Source organism: Leopardus geoffroyi, chromosome C3 (genome assembly GCF_018350155.1).
Source record: "Leopardus geoffroyi isolate Oge1 chromosome C3, O.geoffroyi_Oge1_pat1.0, whole genome shotgun sequence".
In the NCBI taxonomy this organism is placed as follows: domain Eukaryota; kingdom Metazoa; phylum Chordata; class Mammalia; order Carnivora; family Felidae; genus Leopardus; species Leopardus geoffroyi.
Window position 1 is genome coordinate 81,769,098 of NC_059338.1, and position 21,752 is coordinate 81,790,849.

At 47.0% G+C, this 21,752-nt stretch overlaps 1 protein-coding gene across 8 annotated transcripts in view; it reads left to right on the forward strand.

The window, feature by feature from the left end:
- ASAP1 (ArfGAP with SH3 domain, ankyrin repeat and PH domain 1) overlaps positions 1-21,752 on the forward strand; it is a 347,132-nt gene that overhangs the window by 282,106 nt on the left and 43,274 nt on the right. For all 8 annotated transcript variants that reach the window (XM_045453665.1, XM_045453670.1, XM_045453666.1 and 5 more), the window contains 4 exons: positions 10,482-10,569; positions 12,908-12,956; positions 19,032-19,195; positions 20,734-20,867. In XM_045453665.1, the coding sequence (XP_045309621.1) occupies positions 10,482-10,569; positions 12,908-12,956; positions 19,032-19,195; positions 20,734-20,867 (435 nt within the window). The remainder of the gene's footprint in view (positions 1-10,481; positions 10,570-12,907; positions 12,957-19,031; positions 19,196-20,733; positions 20,868-21,752) is intronic.

The following is a 21,752-nucleotide window of genomic DNA, read 5'->3' on the forward strand; positions in this document are numbered from 1 at the left end:
GGGCAGCCAGCCCTACAGGAGCTCATCTGCAAATTCATTGCTTTTCTTGTATCTGTTCAAAGACATACTTTTTTTTTATTTACTACTCAAAGTAGTACATCACTATGGGAATCAGATTCACTGAGAATCTCTGAATTTGTTATTACAGTAATATGGATAGTGGCTTCCATTTATGGGCCATCTAGTATGTTTTGAGCAAAGTATAAAATGCTTGTATTTCAAAATACCAATTCTAAGAAATCTATCGCAAACATTTCAGTCAGCCTCAAAGCTTAAGGATAAAGGACTTTATATCCAGCCACAAAACTATTATACATAAACTTCTATATCTTTGACTTGTTTTCTTATCCTTTTTACTTTAAGCATTTTAGTATATAATTTAAAAAGCTATCAAAGAATATGTAAGAATTATAGTTGGAGTATTACTTTATTGTAATAATCCTAAAAAATTAATTGCAAAAGTATAAGAAGTTTGACTTCTCACAAGTCCTTACTTGGTGGATTTATTAACCTCAGTGTCACTTACAGCTCAGATCCTGGGTTGAAACGAGAAAGGTGATTGCCGTTTATTGATCACTTAGAGCATGCCAGGCTAGCTATGCGACATACATGCCACCATCTTCACTTTTCTTTGGTCTGGAAAGTTCTTAGGAGGTGGAAACTATGTCTTACCTTTGATCTCCCAGTACCCAGCACACTGCCTGACAGACAGGTAGTGTTCACTGAATACTTTTGGGTGAAACTGCAGTTTATAGAAGAAGGAACAAAGACTCTGGAAGATTAAATCCCATGCCTAGAATTAGCCATTTGTGAACAGCTGGACCAGTTTTCAAACCCTGAAGCCTCTGCTCTTCCTACTATATGAATCGGCCTTTTCTCAGATGCCAGCTTGTTGTTAGGCCTTTGAAAGTGGCTTTAGTAATACTTCTTTGGAGAAAGAAACCCCTTATCGAATCATCATAGGGCCTTAGAGTAGACAAGTCCGGGTTTCTTGGAAGGAGGAAATGGGGAGTCCTGATATTAAAGATACGACAAAGCGTCTGTGAATTTGTCTGGATCTGAAAACTGATTTCTTTTAAATCTCAATTTTTCAAATGCCTGCAGATGCTCTTACGATTAACACCCTAACAAGTCACTAAGTTTATCGTCACTTTTTCTCCGCCAACACTAAAAGTATTTTCATAAAATATCACACAGATGTTCACTAAGAAGGTTTGGCGTTTTACTCAAAGAGCCTGAGAAACCAGTGGGACCGGACCAGGCTGAGCCTCTTGAGAAGGTGCTCGGTAGGCTGAACTCTTTAAAAGGGGTGGGGGGTGGCAGCACCTGGGTGGCTCAGTCGGTTGAGCGTCTGACTTCAGCTCAGGTCATGGTCTCGCAGTTAATGAGTTCAAGCCTCGAGTTGGGCTCTGTGCTAACAAACCGCTCAGAGCCTGGAGCCTGCTTCAGATCTGTATCTCTCTCTCTCCGCCTCCCCTGCTCATGCTGTGCCTCTCTGTCTCTCAAAAATAAATGTTAAAAGGGGTGGGATCAGGAGCACAACCTTCTGAGGCACCCTGCACTGAAATACCCTTCCAGCAACTTACCGCATGTGGCTTTTGTTACTGCACCTAACTTTACTCCTCATCTGTGAAATAGGGTAATAACGGTACGCGTCTTCCAGTGTTGACAGAATTCAAGGAGCAGATGCATTTAAAACTTTGTGGCACGTGGACCACACTGGACGCTTCATAAACTTAGCGGTTACTGTCACATCTCAGGGAGCTGAGGTGGGTCACAGCATTGGATCCTGGAGCTAGTCTGCCTGGGTTCGAATTCCAGGGGACACTGAATCCCTATGAGGCTTCCCCCCGTCTAAATAAAATGGGGCTATTAACAATCCCTAATTCATAGGTGGGTGTAAAGATTAAACTGGAACAGGTTGTGGGGCAGAATTAGTGCTCAAAAAAAGTCAGTTATTATTATTGCTATTACTACTCTTCCCTAATGTGTTACTACCTCCATTGGAAACTGATTTACTGGAATTTTTCTTTTTTCTTTTTGTATTGCTACTTCCTTACTTCTCAAGATGCTTTGTGAACCAAGTTCAGGTACCTGTCCTCTTCAGCCTGTCAGAGGTTAACAGCACCTCTGGCACCTCCAGGGCAGCGTCACCAAAGCTAAGAATTTGATGTCTGTCTCCCTGCTTTGGGCTTTGGGGATACACAGACAGTTCCCAGGGACTGTTGTTTATCAGTCCACTCCAGAGCCCGAAGGGGCTGCGTTCGTTCGGCTGCCAGGGGGTTGGCAGGTGCACCAGAAGGCCATCAGGAGGCACAAGGCAGCCTGCACAGCAGATCGCCCCCTTCCTTGCTGCGGATTTAACAACGGGTCTCTGTGATCGGCCCTTATGGCCTCCTGAGGCTATGCTGGATTCCACCAGATTCCATATATTGTCCCCACCGCAAGAAGAGAGTATTTTCCTTTCTCCAAGAGATTAGAAGCAACAACGACTTGTCAAAGGACAAACTTGGGAGCCCATGAGACCCCACCTCAAACCCCTGAACAATCCGCAGGACCTTGGATACGTGACATAAGCCTTTGGAGCCTCCATTTTCTCCAGTGTAAAATGGGAATGTTTGGCTCATTAAACTGTTTCGCTGATTCCAAGCAGCCATTGGGCTGGATGCTAGAGGACCGAGGATGAACTAGCCGGCCGCGCCCTCTCGGAGCTTGCAGTGACCCAGGGCTCAGAGCTCTAAGAAGTGAGCAGGATGCTAGGGTAGAAAATGAAGGGGCAGCTGCCTTCGTGTGGCCAGGGAAGGCTTTTCTGAGCAGTTAGTGGTAAAACTAGGGAGGAGCAGTCCCAGCAGAGGGAAGAGGGCAGTCCACAGTCCTGAGGCCAGGAAGCGCGTTCAGGGAACCCGAGATGAGCCAGTGGAGTGGCACCGCTTTCCCTACCCTCTTTGAAGAGTCTTTTGGAGGCTTAAATAACACATTCTTTGAAAGTTGTTGCTATCTATATGTTCAGGTACTAACAAAAAGAGCATTCGAGAACAAACTTAAAAACTACAGTTGATGTAGCAGAAGTTCCAGTTAAGCAAGAACCATTAAAAAATGTGTAACAACATCTTGAACCACTCACTATTTTAATCCTCTTTTGGAATTTTTCTCTCCCCCTTTTGACTGATAATTCTGTGTCCCCTCCATCCACTTCAGGTGGTGCCATTTTTCTTCCCCTCAGCAGCCCGCTCTCACCCCACTGCCCTTGTGACCTGGCACCCTCAACCCCTTCCCTTTTCTTTACAGACCAGAGCTGACTTTCATAAATTAAGTTCAAAATGTAGCCTCTGGTCCCACCAGCACTGCTGTTGAATCCTTTTTAAATTTAGTTATTTATTTTGAGAGAGCGAGCGTGTGAGAGGAGGAGGGCCAGAGAAAGGGAGAAGAGAGAATCCCAGGCACACTTCACACTGTCAGCACAGAGCCTGACACGGGGCTCGATCCCACGAAACGCGAGATCACAACCTGATCCTCTGATCACAAGACTCAGAAGCTTAACCGACTGAGCCACCCAGGCACCCCTGGTGCTGAACCTTAATAGTCATGGTCACCTGCAGAAGAAACAGCTGTTCCAGTGCAGATAGTGGTATGTGGACGTATAAAATAGCACCATCTCTGAAACTCGGGGTGTCTGTGGAATATCTTTCTGGGCTTCCGCCACGTTGCAAATGCAGAACCGAAGATGTTTATCCGAGGACTTCCCAAATTCAAGTTGCATGAAACATATGTTTAGAAGTCTGTCTGGTTATGTTTTACAGGTCGTTTATGCTTCTGACTAATACACTGAATAGGAGTTTTTACTGTATTTCAATCCCAAGGTTATAGATTAGTGGGGACAGCATAGAGTTTATTTCAGATGCAAATTCCTGTGACTTGCATCCGAATGAGCCGTTGGAGGTGATTGGAAGAGGCTGCTGTTGGCCCACTGAATCCAGGGATTCTCAGCCCTAACAGCACAATAGACCATCAGGTTCCTACTGCAGTAAGAGATTTTCAAGAACATCTACATATTCAAACATAGCTTCCTCACACATAACATTCTGCCAGCCGGAAGTGAGCACCAAGGTTTAAGTGGTTGGGAGGGTTGAAGGAATCCATAGTCGATACAGATTCTAGGAGGAATTACTTCAGTGAGATGATCACCTCCTCCTTCCCTAAGCTATCTATCAGAAGGACCACTAAAGGGGTGGAGAGCTTTCATTGTAGCCACAAGATGGTAATTTTGGAACATGGAGCACGTCAGGAATGAGTGGGATTTCTCAACAGATACACTAAGTGGTTTTGAGGGAAATGAGGGAACTGACCGTTCCAGGGTAGGAAGAACCAGAAAAGAAAAAGCAGGAAACATGTTCTCATTTACTCTGCAAACGTCCCAAGGGCTTGCCTTGACAAGGAAACCGTGTGATAAATGGAAAAGGCTCTGGGAAAGAATTTGTTCAAATCTCAGCTTTGCTTTTTCCTTTCTCTGAAATATTTTATTTTTTGCCTTCCTGACCGTCTGTTTCCTCATCTGTAAAATGGGTACAGTAGCAGGACCTAGTTATTAGGGTTATCGCAAGAATTAAATAACACAATTTCTAAAAATACCTAGCAGTGTAGGTGCCCAGTGAATGAATGCTGTTACCTTGCCCCAAGTGAGCCAAAATACTTTCAAAAAAGCAGTTTTGATGTACTAAAATTTTAGAGATCAGATCTCTCTGCAGTGTAGGTGTTCAGTGTGTACCTAATGTCTTGCCAGAGGTTATTGTGATTATTCATTGCGTGCCAAGTATATGTGTCCCTCTAGGGCAGAGTAGGTGTCTAAATATTTATGGAGCAAAAAGTTGGCAATGGCCATAATGGTCGGAACAGCTCCGTTACCAGGCACAAAAAGTGAAGAGAGCTCTCTTATTTTGCCTCTTTTCACACAACAGCCTCAGCCTGGTGGGGTCAGGCTTATTCCCCCCAAGGAGTGGCTGATACTCAGTTCTGGTTTGCAAAGCAGAGCAAGTCAACAGGATGATGGAGGGAAAGAAGTTCGTTTCTGGATACTGATTCCAGCAGCAGCTGTTGGCTGCTAGCCGAGAAGTATGCCTGCGCGAACAGCTTCGCACTCCCAGCGCAAACATTTCCCCGTGGCGCACACGAAGCTAAGGACCAACGTGTGGTGTTTGTTTTCTTCCCGGAGACGCAGAAACGTTCATGGGAATCGACTCCTTCCCTTTCTGCTTACGTTGCTGACAGGCTTCCTGGCTGAGCAGCCATTTTCCGTTTTGAGTGGCAGTGCATTCTGTCACGGGGAGAATATCTTCATCACTTCTGCTCATGGAACGTGTGCAGAGCTTCCCCAGTTTGGAGTATTTCCAAAAGGGAAACATTCAAGGGTGGGTTCGCCGGGTCCGCGTGTATGTATAAAACGAACACATCTGTGTAAACTGTTAATTGGGGAAAAAAGCACTTTGCAAAACGGTATCCACAACTTGAATGAACCCATGATTTTTTAAAAACAGACACCTCTCTCTCTAGCTCTCTCTCACACACACACCCACACGGTTTGTTAAAGTCAGTGTATTAACAACGATCATATCTGGGTGTGAAAGTGAGATTAACAGGTAACATTCAGTTTCTTCTTCGCATTGTGTCCCCAGTTTATGTCATTCTTGTAATGAAAAGTGAAATCTGCAGGACAAGCCTCAGAGTCTCAGGGAACAGAGCCACAAAGTCTTCAGTTTTGACACATGTCAGACCGATGTTTGGAACAGAAGCACGTGTAGCTTTTCAAAGTCCCTGCTCAGCAGCAGACCCTCCCCCTGCCCCCCGCAGGGACAGTGCGTCCTGCCCTCCACTCACCATCCAAACGCCTGGGCTGAGTGAGAACACATACCCTATAGAGGTAACTTCTAGAATAATTAGTTAAAAGCCTCTCTCTTCAGCTGTATGTTGAGTCCCCAGCCCTTAGTACCACGACTGTAGCTTTGCTTCCAGCCCCCATCATCATTCGTCCATCTTACCTTCTCGGCTTCCTCCTCCAGCCACGCCCCTGCATACAAGCCTAAGTGCCCACTGTTGGAATGACTCCCTTCCCGAGACTGTCCGAGCCACAGAGGCGCGGATGTGAGCTCCTTAGCACCAATGCAGTTCTCCCCCCGACCTCCCCAGGGGGCATCACTTCTGCCTTGGTCTCCTCTTAACCCCCACTGCCTGCACCTGCTTCTCCTCACTGTCCCTCCTCCCCCACCCCACCCCACCCCTGTTCAGATTCCCCCTCTGGGCCCTCGCCAGGGCTGAGGCTGCCTCTCTGGAGGACTCCCCCACTCAGCCCTCCCACCCCACCCCCACCCCCCGCTCCCAGGCTCCGCACACATTCCAGATCCGTGCCTCGGTCCGTTTCCCGTAGCTGCTTGATGGCGCAGACCAAGGGTTCTCGCATGCTTGGGATGTTGCAGAGGCTTAATAACTGTTGGGCCAAGTAAGTGAACAAGTGTATCAAATAGGCTTCTAAAATTTCTCATCAGTTACAAAAGTAACCGGGGGAGAATCCGATGACCTGAGAAGATACCGAAGTAGAAGTGAACCTTGGGCACCCTCGCTCTGTTTGTTTCCAGCCCTTACGCTTCTTAGAAGGAGACGTTCCGTCGTGCACTGGGGCTTCTACCCTTTCCTGAGCGATTCCGTGTCGCATCTTTCCAGGCCTGTGCTGCTTGCTGGAGCCGGGAGGAGGAGCGGGGCTTTAGTCCCTTCAGACCGGGGTTCAGCTCCAGGCTCTGCTGTCTTCTTACTGGGAGATTTTAGGAACATGAGTTAACGTCTCTGTGCCTCCGTTTCTTCATGTTACTTAGTATAAGAAGCTAGTGGCTTCCCTCACAGGTGGTAGTACACGAGATCGTGTAGGTAAGGCAACTGGAATGCTTTCATTCATTTCGTAAATGCTTATTGAGTGCCTGCTGTATGCCAGGAGCATTTTAGTGAACAAAATAGAAACGTGTGTGCCCTCAGTGGGAAGAAAGAAGGAAATAAGGAGTAATCAGAGACAGGAAGACGATAGAGCAGGTGTAAAGGGGATGGAAAGTCGCTGGAGGGTCGTCAGGCCAGGAAAGCCGCCTCTGAGGAAGTGCTGATTTTGAGAGCCCCGGAGGGAAGGACAGAGCCTGGAGATCTGGGAGGGCCACAGGGTGTGTGCATCACGGGAGGGAGGCCAGTGCCCTCACTGCCCAGCAGAGGGAGCCGCAGGCACAGTGGCAGGAGCTGGTCCAAAGGACCCAGGAGGCAGTATTGGAGTTGAGGTACAGACTGTGTGTGGTGTTTATTCTGAGTGCGGTAGGGATCCTCACCAGTAAGGACTCGATAAGTACATGCTTTCTTCGCTCTGAGTTTTTCTTTCCTTTCCTTAAACAATATGAAAGCATTTCCTAAAGTGTACCCAGTGATGTAGCCCAGGGCAAGTCATTTAGTCTTTGATTTTAGTCTGCCAAAATGCCAGCAAGATTATACCTTCTTTAATCAGTATACCTATAAATTAGTACTAATGTCGAGAAAGTGCTTTGAAATTTTGGAAAGTTACACAAATGTGGATTTCTACTGTGGAAAGTTATACAAATGTGGATTTCTACCGTGGAATCTACAAATGTGGATTACCCTACTGATTCCTGAGCCTTCTAGGGCCTTGGTCTGCGGACTTTGGCTGAGCATACCACTCTGCTCTGGTATTTGGGGGCTCAGTACTGGCTATGTTGACTGCTTCACCAGTGAAAAATTATGTTCTTTGATCCTCAAACTCACATTTGGAGTAATAGGTCATTTGTCAGATGTCTTACTGGCATTTAGGGGAAGAACCCTTTATGTAGGCAAGATGGACCTGTGTCAAATGAAGTGCGTGTTGATGTGACAAGTGTCAGTGCAGTAGACTTGACAGAATTCGGAGGGAATAAATACCATACGCCATCATCACTGGAGTTGTGGGCCAACCATGGAAGGACTTACACTGTATAGAACACTTATCATCAGGAGCTTTCTGGTAGTGAACTTGGAGGTGGCCCATGCTTAGAAATGAGAGGTGAATGGCATGTTTAACTTTTCTGAATCCAGTTAATGTTACTTTTTTTCCTTCTGAAAATGTATCTGTTACTTGATTGTATCTGTTGGTCAGGTTGTTCAGAAATACCGGAGTAACATAGATTTGGGGAGAGAAAATCATCTACACTCTCTGCTACAGAGAATTCTCTGCTGCATTCATATGTATGTGAATGTTGTCTTAAAAAGTTTTAAATTTTGGGGGTGCCTGGGTGGCACAGTCATTTAAGCGTCCAGCTCTTGACCTCAGCTCAGGCCATGATCTCATGGTTTGTGAGTTCGAGCCCCACATCGGGCTGTGTGCTGATGGCGTGGAGCCTGCTTGGTATTCTGTCTCTCCTTCTCTCTGCCCCTGCTTGTGAGCACTTGCACGTGCTCCCTCTCCCTCTGTCGCTCTGTCTCAAAAACAGAAAACATAAACTTTAAAAAATCTTAAATTTTTCCAAGAGATTTCTCAACTTTAGGGTAAGAAACCTGAAACCTCTTATTATACATAATCATCTTAAGCTTGGGAAGTTCTTCCTTATGTCTGGCTCAGATCTTCTACAATTTGAGTATATTTCTTCTTCATTCGTGCAAATGGAAAACAGCTGTTCAGCCTCCCCCCATAACAACCTTTCATGTTCTTGAGGATGGTTATTAAATCCCTCCCCAGCCTTCTTTCCTTGGGACTAAATAGTGCCTTTAACCAATCTTCAAAGTGCCCATTTTCCACTCCTTTAATCATCTCCTGGTCTTTCCTAAGCTTTTCTCCATCCTTTAAATGTGGATGCCAAATTGGAACCCAGTATTCTATGGAGAGTCTCACAGTGAACTGGGATCGCTACCTGTTCAGGCTGTCACATGTGATGGTCATTCATGTGGGACTCCAGCCATCTCGCCAACATCCAGAAGGATGAGATGTGGGACGGACAGTTCCCTCCGCAGTTGGGCTGGGCCTGGGCGTGGCTGCAGCCGAGGATTTGGAGGCTGAGGCCTTTAGCAACCCACAAGCCAGGTGCATTCTAAGAAAAATTTGCAGGCCTACAAACCCCCGCCTCCCCATCCTGAGTTTGGCAACCAGTTCTGTAGTGCGGGAACCCTTTCCCAAGTGCTGTTTCCTCTTAGGCAGAACCATCCTGCGAAGGACTTCACTGCTGGTTTCCACGCCTGAGTCAGATTTACATGCAGGCAACATGAAGTCCCTCGGGGTCTGTCACTTCCTCCCCCAGACAGCTTCCTTTTGGAACAGATCTTTTAGGACAAGTGGCATTAATTTCTGTGTCTAAACTCATTGAAATCACAGAGGAAGGAGAATCTCACAAATTGTTCAGTGAGCTCAGGAAGGTAAACAAATTAATTGTCCAGTGTCCACTATCAAAAATGAGAGAGGTAGTGTGTCATTGAAATTGTCTTAATCATGTGCCATCTCTGTTGTTCGGGGCTTCGATTGGGTCACTGGAGTGTGACCTTTTCCTATCCTCTCCCGCTCCGTTTTCCCCAAAAACTCAAGTTCCTTGGGTGTAAATGGTCCTGGTGTGGGGATTTTCAGAATCACAAGAATGGAGGCAGGTATACAGGACTAGAGTTCCGTTGTTTACTTCAGCAGGCTTGTGTTCGAGCAAAGCCCAGCCTGGGCTCTCAGACACTTCCCTCATTGGCCAGCTCCTGCAGGAAGCAGACATCTGGCATCAGCCGTTGGCCAACATGTGACCTTGGACAAATACAGGAGGGCAAGAATGAATTTTGACCAGGGTGATTTTGTAACAAGACTCCATGTAGGCAAAGCCTAAATTAGCATGACTCTCTAAATACTGCAGGGCCTGAATGAATGATGTGTGTGACCAAGAGATTTGCTGACAAATGATATGAAATCCTTACTATATTTTCCCTCTCTCCAAGATTTTGGAGCTCATTAAACAATGTCTTGTTAAGCAGTATCTCACAGGTCAATTGTCTTTGTGCTTTTGAGAGAAGTACTAAATTTTGCATTACAACCAAAATGTGTGGGTACCTGAGACATCAGGTTTGGGATGACTGATTCCTGGGGTCATTTGGAGTCCTCTACATTTCAGAGTAAGATATAGTACGGAGAGTGCCGACTGTTCGTGCTCGGGTACATGTAAGTTCAGAAAGGCGCATCTCCATGGAGCATGCCCACTCTTCATTGAAAGGGAGGCGGATGATCCTGGTTCCATTCTGATTAATCACCAGGATATGCATGTACATTGCAAAGACATTTGTCAGGCCACCGAAGATCTTTGTCCTTCTTTAACGAGACTCACAATTCTAACGGGGTAAATAAAACTTCACCACACGCGCTGCATGCAGCTGCCCGTCCGCCCCGCAGGCCGCGGACCCTGCAGGTGGGAAGATAATGCAACGTGTAACTTCCTCACTTCTTGTTCTAGTCTAACAGGCAACCCGCTAAGCTGAACCTCCTCACCTGCCAAGTGAAACCAAATGCCGAGGACAAGAAGTCTTTTGACCTGATATCACGTGAGTCCTTTTTCTCTCCGGGTCGGTGTGTGTGGCTTCTGACATACATCTCCATCTCCGGGTGTGCAAACAGCAGCTTTCCCAGGCAGGGCCCCTGGCGCTCCTGCACGGGCACGTTGCTACATTGACACTGAGCCCACCCACAGGCAGGGGAAGGCATAACAGGGTCAGATCTGACCCCCAGTGGATTCGTATCGAGATCTGTACGTTAAACTAGACCAGTTCTTGACCAGGAGCCCACAGTTTTATGTGCTTGGAGAGATTCTTCTAAGTACATTCCTATTTCTCTCCTATATCTGCTGAATCACAGTCTTTGCTGTGAAGCCCAGACATAAATATTTTTAAGAAGTCCCAGGTGATTCTGATGTATACCTGTGGTTAAGACTCTCTGGCATGGGGCACCTGAGTGGCTCGGTTGGTTAAGCGTCCAACTCTTGATCTCAGCTCAGGTCATGATCTCACGGTACGTGAGACCGAGCCCTGAGTTGGACTGTGCACTGATGTGCTGACGGCACAGAGCCTGCTTGGGATTTTCTCTCCTCTCTCTCTCTGCCTCTCCCTCTGCTCTCACTCTCTCTCTGTCTCAAAATAAATAAACGTTAAAAAAAAAAAAAAAAAAAACAGAAAACTCTCTGGCATAGACTTGGGAGTGCAGGTGTGCCCTATAACCCTACAGCGGACCTGCCCAGAGTTTTGTCCCTGCAAAATAGGGCTCTTAAAAATCATCTTGCTTCCAAGAAAAATTGCCTTCCAACCTCCCAAATGGATGACACTGCATGCCATCACTCTCTCACTCCATGGGTTGAAGTGTGCTTTTCCCAGCGATGAGGGCTCATAAAGACCCCCCCATCCCCCAAGCTATGGCCTGTATCTTCATGGTTTGCAGAGAGTGGGGTAAGATTGTTTTCCTCTAGACCAGCTCCCTGTGCTTAACCCTGGTCCCATGGTTGCACTTTCGGACCCCCGTGGTCACTGAAGGGACACCTCTTTATAAGGGAAGAGGACAGTAGGACCGATAGTGACTCACCAGTATTATGAAATCCTACATATTAACCTTCAGTATTCTCCCTTCTCTCTAGAGCCCTGTGGGGCTGTCCACCAGCTCAAGTGCACAATCTGTGTGCACAGCACAGAAATACTTATCTGCCCCCTTGAAATCCTCTGATGGAGTTGTGTGAATAGAAGCCCCAAAACAGTTTCAACCCAAAAGGCTCAATCCGTCGTGAGACCCTTTAGATCCAAGCTGGCTTATGCAGCATCTATTAAAGTTCAGAGTCCCCATGATTTTTATGACCAAGAAATTTCTCAGGCTATTGAGGAGAAAGAAATATGAAAAGTGGGAGTTATGACCCTAAAAAGCCAAGAAATCCTAGACTTGAGAGCCTGTAGCTTATTAATAATAGTCGTCTGTTACTGAACATCTGATATATGCCAGGGGCTTTATAAACATTATGGCTGATCCTCACAAAAGCTCTATTAATTTCCTGTTGTATAGAAGAGAAAACTGAGGCTCAGAGACATTCAGTGATTTACCCAAGGTCACACAGCAGTAAAGCAAGATTTCTCAGCCAGGGTTCTTGGGCTCAACTACGCATGGCGTGTTCTTGGACAAACACATTCTCTGTCTCTCTCTCAAGGAGATACAGGGTGTGAGTACTTGACCTGGAGCAGTCACGAAGCAAGTGGCTGGTTAGTACAGAAAGGTTAGTTGGACCTGTGTTGAAGCAGTCTAGCAAATCCTGCATTTTAAGAAAGTGTCCATTGCATACGCCTGCCCAAACTATCCAGGTTAGGCTGTTCCCTCCTTACCCGGGTAAGGTGCCTCTCGAGCAGGGTTGAAGCCCTACCTCCCTGAAGCCTGATTCAGCCAGAGAGCAACCTGGGTCAATGTATGCCTACTTGTAGGGGCTGCCCTGTGAGTTATGGATCATTGAAGAAAACGATTTTTTTTTTTAAAAAAGAAACAGTAAAAGGCAAATTTAAAATGACAAGTAAAATATTGAACTGGCAGCCAGCAGTCTCCAGTTGACCAGCTGGTCACTGAAATCCACTTTGATCACATGGGATCTCTCCCCCTGCCCATTTTTCTTTTTCACAAAAAGTGCCCGATACCAGGTATTTGCAGTTACTGTATTGTATCACTCTTGCACTTCAGAAAAACAATACCGACAAAGTGAATTGTGTAACTGCTAAATCAAAATGGTGTAAAAACAAATTATACTAAGATTTTACTTTTATGGTGTTGGTTTTTTTTCTCCAAAAACTTTTCATAATTTACATTATACCTGCAGGTGTTCTGCTTTCTAAAGTCTGGCTCTTTTTCTGTTTTGTGTTGTAGATAATAGGACGTATCACTTTCAGGCAGAGGATGAGCAGGATTATGTAGCGTAAGTAGCTCTGATATAATGGCCCGGGGTCCTGAACCGAACAGGCACCTCTCTCCTGTACCGCGTACCTTGAAGTCTCCTTTTTATTACCGAGAACCTCTCCTCGTGGCTCCGCACGCTCGCGTCTCACCCGTGGCCCTCCACCTGTCACTCCTCTCTCTGTCCGGGAGCTCAGTGGACTCCCACGCTCCCTTCAGGATTCGGCTCAGGCCTCACCACTTGGGGGCTCTGTTCCTTCCGTCACCCCTGGGCCTGCTTACACTCCTTGATGAGCCTCGGGTTCGGTCTGAGCCCTTTACGGACTGAGAGCTCCCCAGGGCAAGGACCGTGCCTTACTCACCTTTAATCACATCGCCTGCACGTCGCCCGGTGCTGAACCAGTCTGCCGGGTGCTTGGCTGTTACCTGAGGGGAGCAGGAGAGCCTGGCCCTGCAGGAGCAGGACAGGCAGGTGGCTCCCGGGGGTGAGCGTGGCTCAGGAGCCTCGTGTCGTGGGGGGAACGGGCTTTGGTGCCACACGCCCCTGGGTTGGGCTCCTGCCTCACCTGACCCAGGGATGCAGCCTCGGGCAGGTCCCCACCCCCTTTCGTCATGTTCTCCCTGGTCCCAGGCTACTTCATTCCCTCTTCCTTCCTGTAGCCTGCCACCTGTCAGGGCTGAAAAAAGCAGTGTGGGGCCATTATATCTTCAGCTGCTTGGGAGAGAGGATGTTTGTGTTAAAGCTGGCAGTTAAACCTTTTGGTAGCATTCCCATTTTCAAAGCCCCGTCCCGTTGGAACACACAGTAAATGCTATTTTCCTTCCTTAATGATTTCTGGAGAGCCACAGAATTCTGTTCACCCCCATTTCTCCTTACACTCACTCCTTTTCTCTCTCCCTCTACCTTCCTTGCTCTCCTCCTCCTATGAAGAATTCCACTCTTTCCCCATTTCAGGAGAAATGATAAAGGATCAGAAAGAATAAAGAATGGGTCGAAAAGATGTACAGTTGGAAGAAACAGAGCAAAAAGGGGCGGGAGGGTGGGCGGGCACTGAGAGAGAAGGTAGGAGAGATTAAGGAAGAGGAGAAAAGTCTTTATCCCGTTCATTCATCTGAAGATTCACTGAATGCCAGCTCCAGGCCAAAAACTGTGTAAAGCACAGAGAATATAGCACTAAGTTAGGCAGAGCCCCCTGCCCTGAAGAAACTCGACCTCTGCTGGAAGAGAAGGGCGGTGTGCTGTGGCACACAGGGGAGCACGCACCCCCTTGGGTTCTTGGGAGTGTGGCTCCGAGACAATGTCCTCCTAGGAGGAAAGCTGTGTGAACGGCTCATGACGGTGCCAGAGGGTTATAGATACTCTGCGCTCCAGATGCACGCTCCCCTGGCCTGGAAGCGATGGGAAGGAATAGAAAGGAAGCAAGGGATGTGGCTGATCATGGGGTTGGCTAGCTGAGAGCGGCTAGACGAGAAGTAACACCAGGAGAGGCCGGGAGGGAGGCCTTCCACCCTCAGACTCACGGAGGTCGTATTTATTGACATTGCCCTGCACGTCGTGCATGTCGGGCTCTGTTACTCCTCACAGCCCCGGGAGGCAGACACTGCTCTCCCTCCTTTGAAAACGAGGGCACTAAAAGGCAGCGCACCCATGGTCACAGTCCCAGTAGCCCAGGGGTCTTCTGGGCAAGTTGGGGAAGGGAGTCCTTCGGCCTACCGCGGGTGTCTCCTTGCACTCACTGTGGGCGAGCGGGGGCTCGCCTACGGTATCGCTCATCTTTTCAGTCACAAGGTTGGCTTAATTATGCCCGTTTTGCAGATGATTTAACAAATCAAATGAGGTTAAGTGACTTGTTTAAGGGCTCAAAAGAAAATGGTAGATATGTGATTGCAATGCTGGCCCTGCTGGCCCGTGCAGTTTCCAGTTCACCACACTGTGTGATGAGAGGTCACGGGTTACAGGTCACTCAAAGGTGAGAGCGTCGAGGAATCCAGACTATCACGTTTGCCTTGACTTGGGTGGCATCGCTTGGTTTACTTCTGGGAACTTCATCCCCCTCCTTTATTAAGACACGGGACCAACAGTAGGTGCCTGGTTAAGGCCCCTGTTGGAAGGTAGCAGTGAAAGGTGGTGCGAGCAGGTGAGCATCACTGGCTGTGACAGGTGTCACTGGTTCCTGCTGGAAAAGGTACAGCAGGCGGTCACATGTATGGGCACTCCTGACATGTGTGCCATTAAGAATTTCCTAGCCAGAATTCCAAAACCACCTTGGAATATTACTTCCCCTTCTCATGTTTCACTCTTTCCTCCTTTTTTCCCTTCTCTAAACCCCCAAATGGGAGATTTATGTGAGGCAGGGAACGCATCTGCTGCTTCTTTGTCCTCAAACCCAAGCCATTACTATCGTATTTTTTCTGTGACTTCCAGAGAATTCAGTCCCCAGTTTGGGCAAAGAGGTGTATAGGCTTCTTACCCGTGAGACCGAACGCCCTTCAGTGAAAGGCTTGCTGAGCCCATCGGGCAGGTGCCGCACATGGCCTTCCCTGGGGCTGGAGGTGGCGGAAGGGGGCTTTGCTTTGAGTGACGGGGGAGGTAACGGTGGAGGGAGCATACACCCCCGGGCTTGGGTCCTCATTTACCTGCAAGCTGCATAGAAACAATTTGGCTGCACCCTTGAGTTTCTTTCTCATGGAAAGTGTCCGGGGAAATTAAACGTAGAGCTGCATTCTCACCGAGGGAGGAGGTGGGCACCAGAGAAAGCAGCTCCCCGTCTGTTTCAAGTCAGGCTGAGGACTTCTGGTCCAGCCTTCGCCCCCTAGTGGCCGTTTGACCTTGAGCCTGATCAGCCCCTCAGTCTTCTTTCTTTCTTTCTTTCTTTTTTACAAAGATTGTTTATTGTTTGTTTGTTTGTTTGTTTAAATTCAAGTTAGTTAACAGACAGTGTAGTCTTGGCTTCAGGAGTAGAACACAGTGATTCATCTCCTACATAGGAAACCCAGTGCTTATCCCAACAAGCGCCCTCCGTAATGCCCATCACCCATCCAGCCCATCCCCCCCACCTCCCCTCCAGCAGCCCTCAGTTTGTTCTCTATATTTAACAGTCTCTTCTGGTTTTCCCCCCCTCTCTGTTTTCATCTTATTTTGCCTTCCTTTTCCCTGTGTTCATCTGTTGAGTTTCTCAAATTCCACGTATGAGTGAAATCCTATGATATCTGAATTTCTCTGATTGACTTACTTCGCTTAGCATAAAACACTCTGGTTCCCTCCACATTGCTGCAAATGGCAAGATTTCATTCTTTTAAGTTGCCGAGTAACATCCCCTTGTATGTATATATACACTACATCTTCCTCATCCATTCATCAGTCGATGGATATTTGGGCTGTTTCCATACTTTGGCTACTGTTGACAGCGCTGTTGTAAACATCGGGATGGGCGTGCCCTTCAAATCAGCGTTTTTGTATCCTTTGGGTAAATACCTAGTAGTGCCATTGCTGGGTCGTAGGGTAGTTCTCTTTTTAATTTTTTGAGGAACCTCCACACTGTTTTCCAGAGTGGCTGCACTGGTTTGCATTCCCACCAGCAGTGCAAAAGGGTTCCTGTTTCTCCACATCCTCGCCAGCATCTGTTGTTGCCTGAGTTGTTCATTTATCCATTCTCACGGGTGTGAGCCACCTCAGTCTTCTTGTCAGTAAAGACGGGGATCACAGACTTTGCTCAGAGGCTTTGAGACTCCAGATAAAATGTGTAAAGCTTCTGGTACAGCGCCAACATTATTAATCCTGTAAACTCAAAGCAACTTTAGAGTCTTAGAACACAACTGTGCATTATTTTCTGTCTTGCACTTTTTGGTATACCTGTTACTTTACAATAATTTAAAAAGTTTATTTTTTTAATTGTTGGAAATAGCTGCTTTGGTTCTTGATCCTTTGAGACATAGTCTGTTCCACCAAATTTGAATTATCCTTCCAGAAAATGCATTGCTCTTAAAATACGTATTTTCTACTTGTCACTACCACCTCCTCTGTTTCTTTACTTGTCCTGATCTCTTGAGTGAGGAGGCACACGTGGCATGATGAAGGAACCCTGGGAAGGAGGGGAGTCAGCAGGCATGTCTCTGCTGGAGGACCTCGTGAGTCCCTAAACCTCTCCGGGCTTCTGCGTCCTCATCTCTAAGATATTGTCACCCTCAACACACAGGTTTGCTGGAGGACTACATCTCAAATCCTCAGTCCTCGGCACACAGTAGACACTGGCATTTCAGATAACCGGAACATCACGACGCTTAAGGAAAGCAAAACAGATTCTGCAGACATGGTGCAAACTCCAGTCACCCAGTGCCGCTGATTAACACGTTGTTGAGCCCAGTGTTTTGAATTGTTTAATGTCTAGTCTTTAACTTGAAACTAAACGATAGAGAAAATATCCTTTAATTTAAAAGGTATTGGGGGCACCTAGGCAACTCAGTCGGTTGAGTGTCCAACTCTTGATTTCAGCTCAGGTCATGATCCCGGGGTCATGGGATTGAGCTCCACAGCAGTTTCCGCGCTAAGTGTGGAGCCTGCCTGGGATTCTGTCTCTCTTTATCTCTCTGTCTCTGCCCCTCTCCCCGGCTTTTGCTCGCTCTCTCTCTAAAAAAATAAAATAAAAATCAATTAATTTCAGGGGTGCCTGGGTCTCTCAATCGGTCGAGCATCTGACTTAGGCTTAGGTCATGATCTCACAGTTTGTGGATTTGAACTCTGAGTTGGGCTCTCTGCTGTCAGCGCGGAGCCTGCTTCGGATCCTCTGTCCCCCTCTGTCTGTCCTTCCCAGCTCATGCTTTCCTTCTCTCTCTCAAAAATAAATAATAAACATTAAAAAAAATCAATTTTAAAAAGTTAGTTGAAAATTTAAAATTTAATACCTGATTAACTGTTCCACTCTGTGGCTATTTCGTGCTTTAATAATGAACCCTTGGGGGGAGGGGACCTGGGTGTCTCAGGCGGTTAAGCGTCCAACTTCGGCTCAGGTCATGATCTCACAGTTCGTGGGTTCGAGCCCTGTGTCAGGCTCTGTGCTGACAGCCCAGAGCCTGAAGCCTGCCTCAGATTCTGTGTCCATTTCTCTGCCCCTCCCCTGCTCGTGCACACGCTCTCTCTCTCTCTCTCTCTCTCTCTCTTTCTCAAACATAAAAAATAAAACATACAAAAAAATTTTTTTTTTTTTAAATAACGAACCCTTAGGTTGCCTGGGGGCCTCAGTCAGTTAAGTGTCCGACTCTTGACTTCAGTTCAGGTCATGATCTCATGGTTTGTGAGTTCGAGCCCCACATCAGGCTCTGTGCTAGCAGTGTGGGAACCTGCTTGGGATTCTCTCTTCCTCTCTTCCACTCTCTCTGCCCCTCCCCCTCTCATGCACTTGTGCACGCACTCTCGCTCTCTCTCTTAAAATAAATAAATAAACATTTTTTAAAAATAATGAACACTGCTTGCTATTGTGTGTTTAGGTTTTATACATAGACTGGTAACAGGGTTGTTTTGTTTGGTATAACGTGGTCATGCTATATGTGTGATTTAATAGTCTGCACTTTTTATTTCATATTATTAACATCAGCATGTTTCCATGTTAATACACGTCGTCCACGGGCATGAATTCTCATGGCCGCTAATGAAATAGCCCTTCGTTTTCACTTCTGAGTTTCCTCCCAGACAGTGGACTTCCAGAGCACAGGTGCCTTTTGCAAAACTCTTTCTTGCCTCGTGTCCACTTGTTACCAGTTCTTTCTCATCCTCGCATTGGGTTGGCCCCACACAGGGCCCTCTTCATTCTGTCCAGATGGAAACGCACGTACCGTGTCGTCCGTGCAAGCCCTCCGTTGTGTTGATCTTACATTTCATCCACTCCGCTTGTGTCTCTCGGTTTCTCCAGCATGTTGCTTTGCGTTCTCTTAACTTTCTCTTCCCTTTGGGTTTAATTTCTTTCATTTTTCCTCACTGTATTGCTGTAGGGGGTGGGCGGATTCTCTTTTGGAAGCTCTTGACGGAAATAAATTTTTTCCAGTGGAAGGAGGAGACAGGGGCCACGCTCTTAAGTCTCCTTCCTCTTTCTTTCGACAACAGATGGATCTCTGTATTGACAAATAGCAAAGAAGAGGCCCTGACCATGGCCTTCCGTGGAGAGCAGAGCACGGGAGAGAACAGCCTGGAAGACCTGACAAAAGCCATCATTGAGGACGTCCAGCGGCTCCCCGGGAATGACGTCTGCTGCGATTGTGGCTCGTCAGGTATTTGCCCCCAAACTTGAGCCGGCTTGTTACACAGTCTTTCTCCCCCTGTAGAATAAAAATGAGCTCGTTATTTAAGTCCTTGTCTCCTTATGGGCACAGACACACGCCCACCATGTATTTCCAACTTGAATGGTCCCAATTCTGAGCCGCTTTGATGCATGCCATTTGCTTAGCCTGGAAAACTCCCACCTGCTCTCCCCAAATGGTCACCTGCCCAAATGCTACTGGTTAAATGAGCACTGTGGAACTATGGAGAGAGCACCGGACATGGAGTCCATCATCCTGGTTTTGAATCACCAGCCTGCCACTTAACAGTGTGGACATCCTCATGCCGAGTGCCTTTACTGATCTTCAGTTTCCTCGTCCCAAGATGGGACAGTAAACCTCAGTTGGTATGAGGACTTGATGAAATCGTCCGACACATTATACCTTTCTTTCCTTCCTTTCTGCGCTCCGGGAAACCTCCCCAACCTCTATGTCACATGGGTGTCACCTTCCTCCAAACTTCCGTTTTCAAGGACCATCTATATTCTGTAGGTATTGATGGTAGCTGGTATGACTTCAGTGCTTACGTTGTGATAAGGACTCTGCTGGTTGTGTTTTAGCTTCTATTCTCTTGCTGAATGCTCACAGCTGCTCTGTGAGCAGGATACTAGCATCATCACCGTCTTACAGATGGGAACACGAGGGGACTCCAAGAAGTTAAGTGACCTACGTCCCAGCCTCGCCCATCTAGTAGGGATCAGAACATGGTTGCAAACACGTGTGACACGCCCAAGCGTATGATACGCTTTCTCATTGTTTTCCATATGAAAATGGCCTTCTCTACACAACACGCCATGAGCACCTCAGAGACCAGTCTCCCAGTTTCTGCTGTGTTCATGTGCATGTGTGATAGTGACTCACGCCGTGTGTGCGAGGATATGGCAGAGGAGTCATAAGTACCCGGGTACTGACCACTCAGAAGGAAGCTTACCACAGAGCACGAACCCTGTAAGTTTTAGTAACATGGAAATCCGTATTCCCCCTGTTGTGGGGCCCTTGGGGATCATAGGAACAGCTGAGGTCTGTGAAAGCAGCCTCTGACGTTCAGTATTTACGGTCGTCTTATCACCAGGAGGATGGGTTAATGCGTGTCGTAACTGGGAGGTTAACCACACCTGTGGAACCGCGTCTGTCACTGGCGAGGATGACGCGGGTGGTGCGGGAGTGCCTCTCACCAGGATGTTTCGTGTGCCTCACAGGACAAGGCTTCCTCACATTTTCACGAGAATAAAGAACTTAATTTTGTTTTCAATTTAGGGTTGAAAGAAAATTCTTTAGAATGTCTCTTAGCCGTTTTGCTCTCTGACAGGCTGGTAAGCTTCATGTTAGCCCCTAGGCTAAACCACAAGCATCCATTTCTTCCCTTTAAATCTTTCCCTTTTAACTCTTCACAAGTTTCACTACTCTTACTCTAGCTTCCTTTGTAGTTGGCACACTAAAAGTAGGTATCATGTTTGTTTCATTGTCTTCAAAATGTTCTTTCCACACAGAACCCACCTGGCTTTCAACAAACTTGGGCATTTTGACCTGTATAGAATGTTCCGGCATCCATAGGGAAATGGGGGTTCATATTTCCCGCATTCAGTCTTTGGAACTAGACAAATTAGGAACTTCTGAACTCTTGGTAAGTAGCGACCTGTGCCTGGAAATATATATTGCCGTAAATATATTTAATACGTGGCTTTGGAGGTTTTTTTTGTTTCTGCCGAGTACAGAGAATTCCAATTCCTGCATTTAGTGAATTTGCGTGGATATTTAAAATGTAAATCTTGTGGTATGTAACGTTGACTGTTTCTGTTTCCTTTTTGAAGAACTGGTGAATCATGCATTTCTATAATTACTTCAACTAAACTGACTCTTTTTTTCTGGGATGGGCTTTTTTCAAAGCTGCCTTCTTTCAGAATTAGTTTTTATATGATTCACTCACTAGAAGAGCAGTAAAGGGAATTAGGTGTTAAACTCACATGATCACTTTACCCAGTGGCCTGTGTGCATAAAAATAAAGACTAAAGAAAGAGTCTTTCTGTTTTTACTGCTTATTAGCTTGTGTAAGTCCCCCTGAAGTGAGAGTGGCCTGTTAGCTACAGCCACAAAGCCCATCGCTCCTTAACCCCGAACTTGTTCAGCTAGTGAGGAGAAATAGGGTGCGAAGGGACGGTGCTGAGATTCATTACGTGGAATGAATCTGCCCTTCCCGTCACGAGTCACCCACATCAGGAGCCCTCACTGGGTCCAGGCTCTGCTGGTCCCTGCGGTAAGTACACCAAGTAAAGGAAGGGAGGCCCGCTTGGGGTCTCCCATGATGCCTTCTGGTCAGAAGCCCTGTCTTGCATGATTTGAACACGGCTGCACTGTGAGGGAGTCTTTTTACTAAGGGTAAAGGTGCTGGAAGCAAAACAGGGCCCTTCGTACAGAACGCTCTTGGGCAGAACCTGAGTGAGCCTGGGGCTCAAAAATCTGAAAGCCTAGCTTATCACTAGCCTTGTCTGGAGAAAAGGACCCAGAAGTC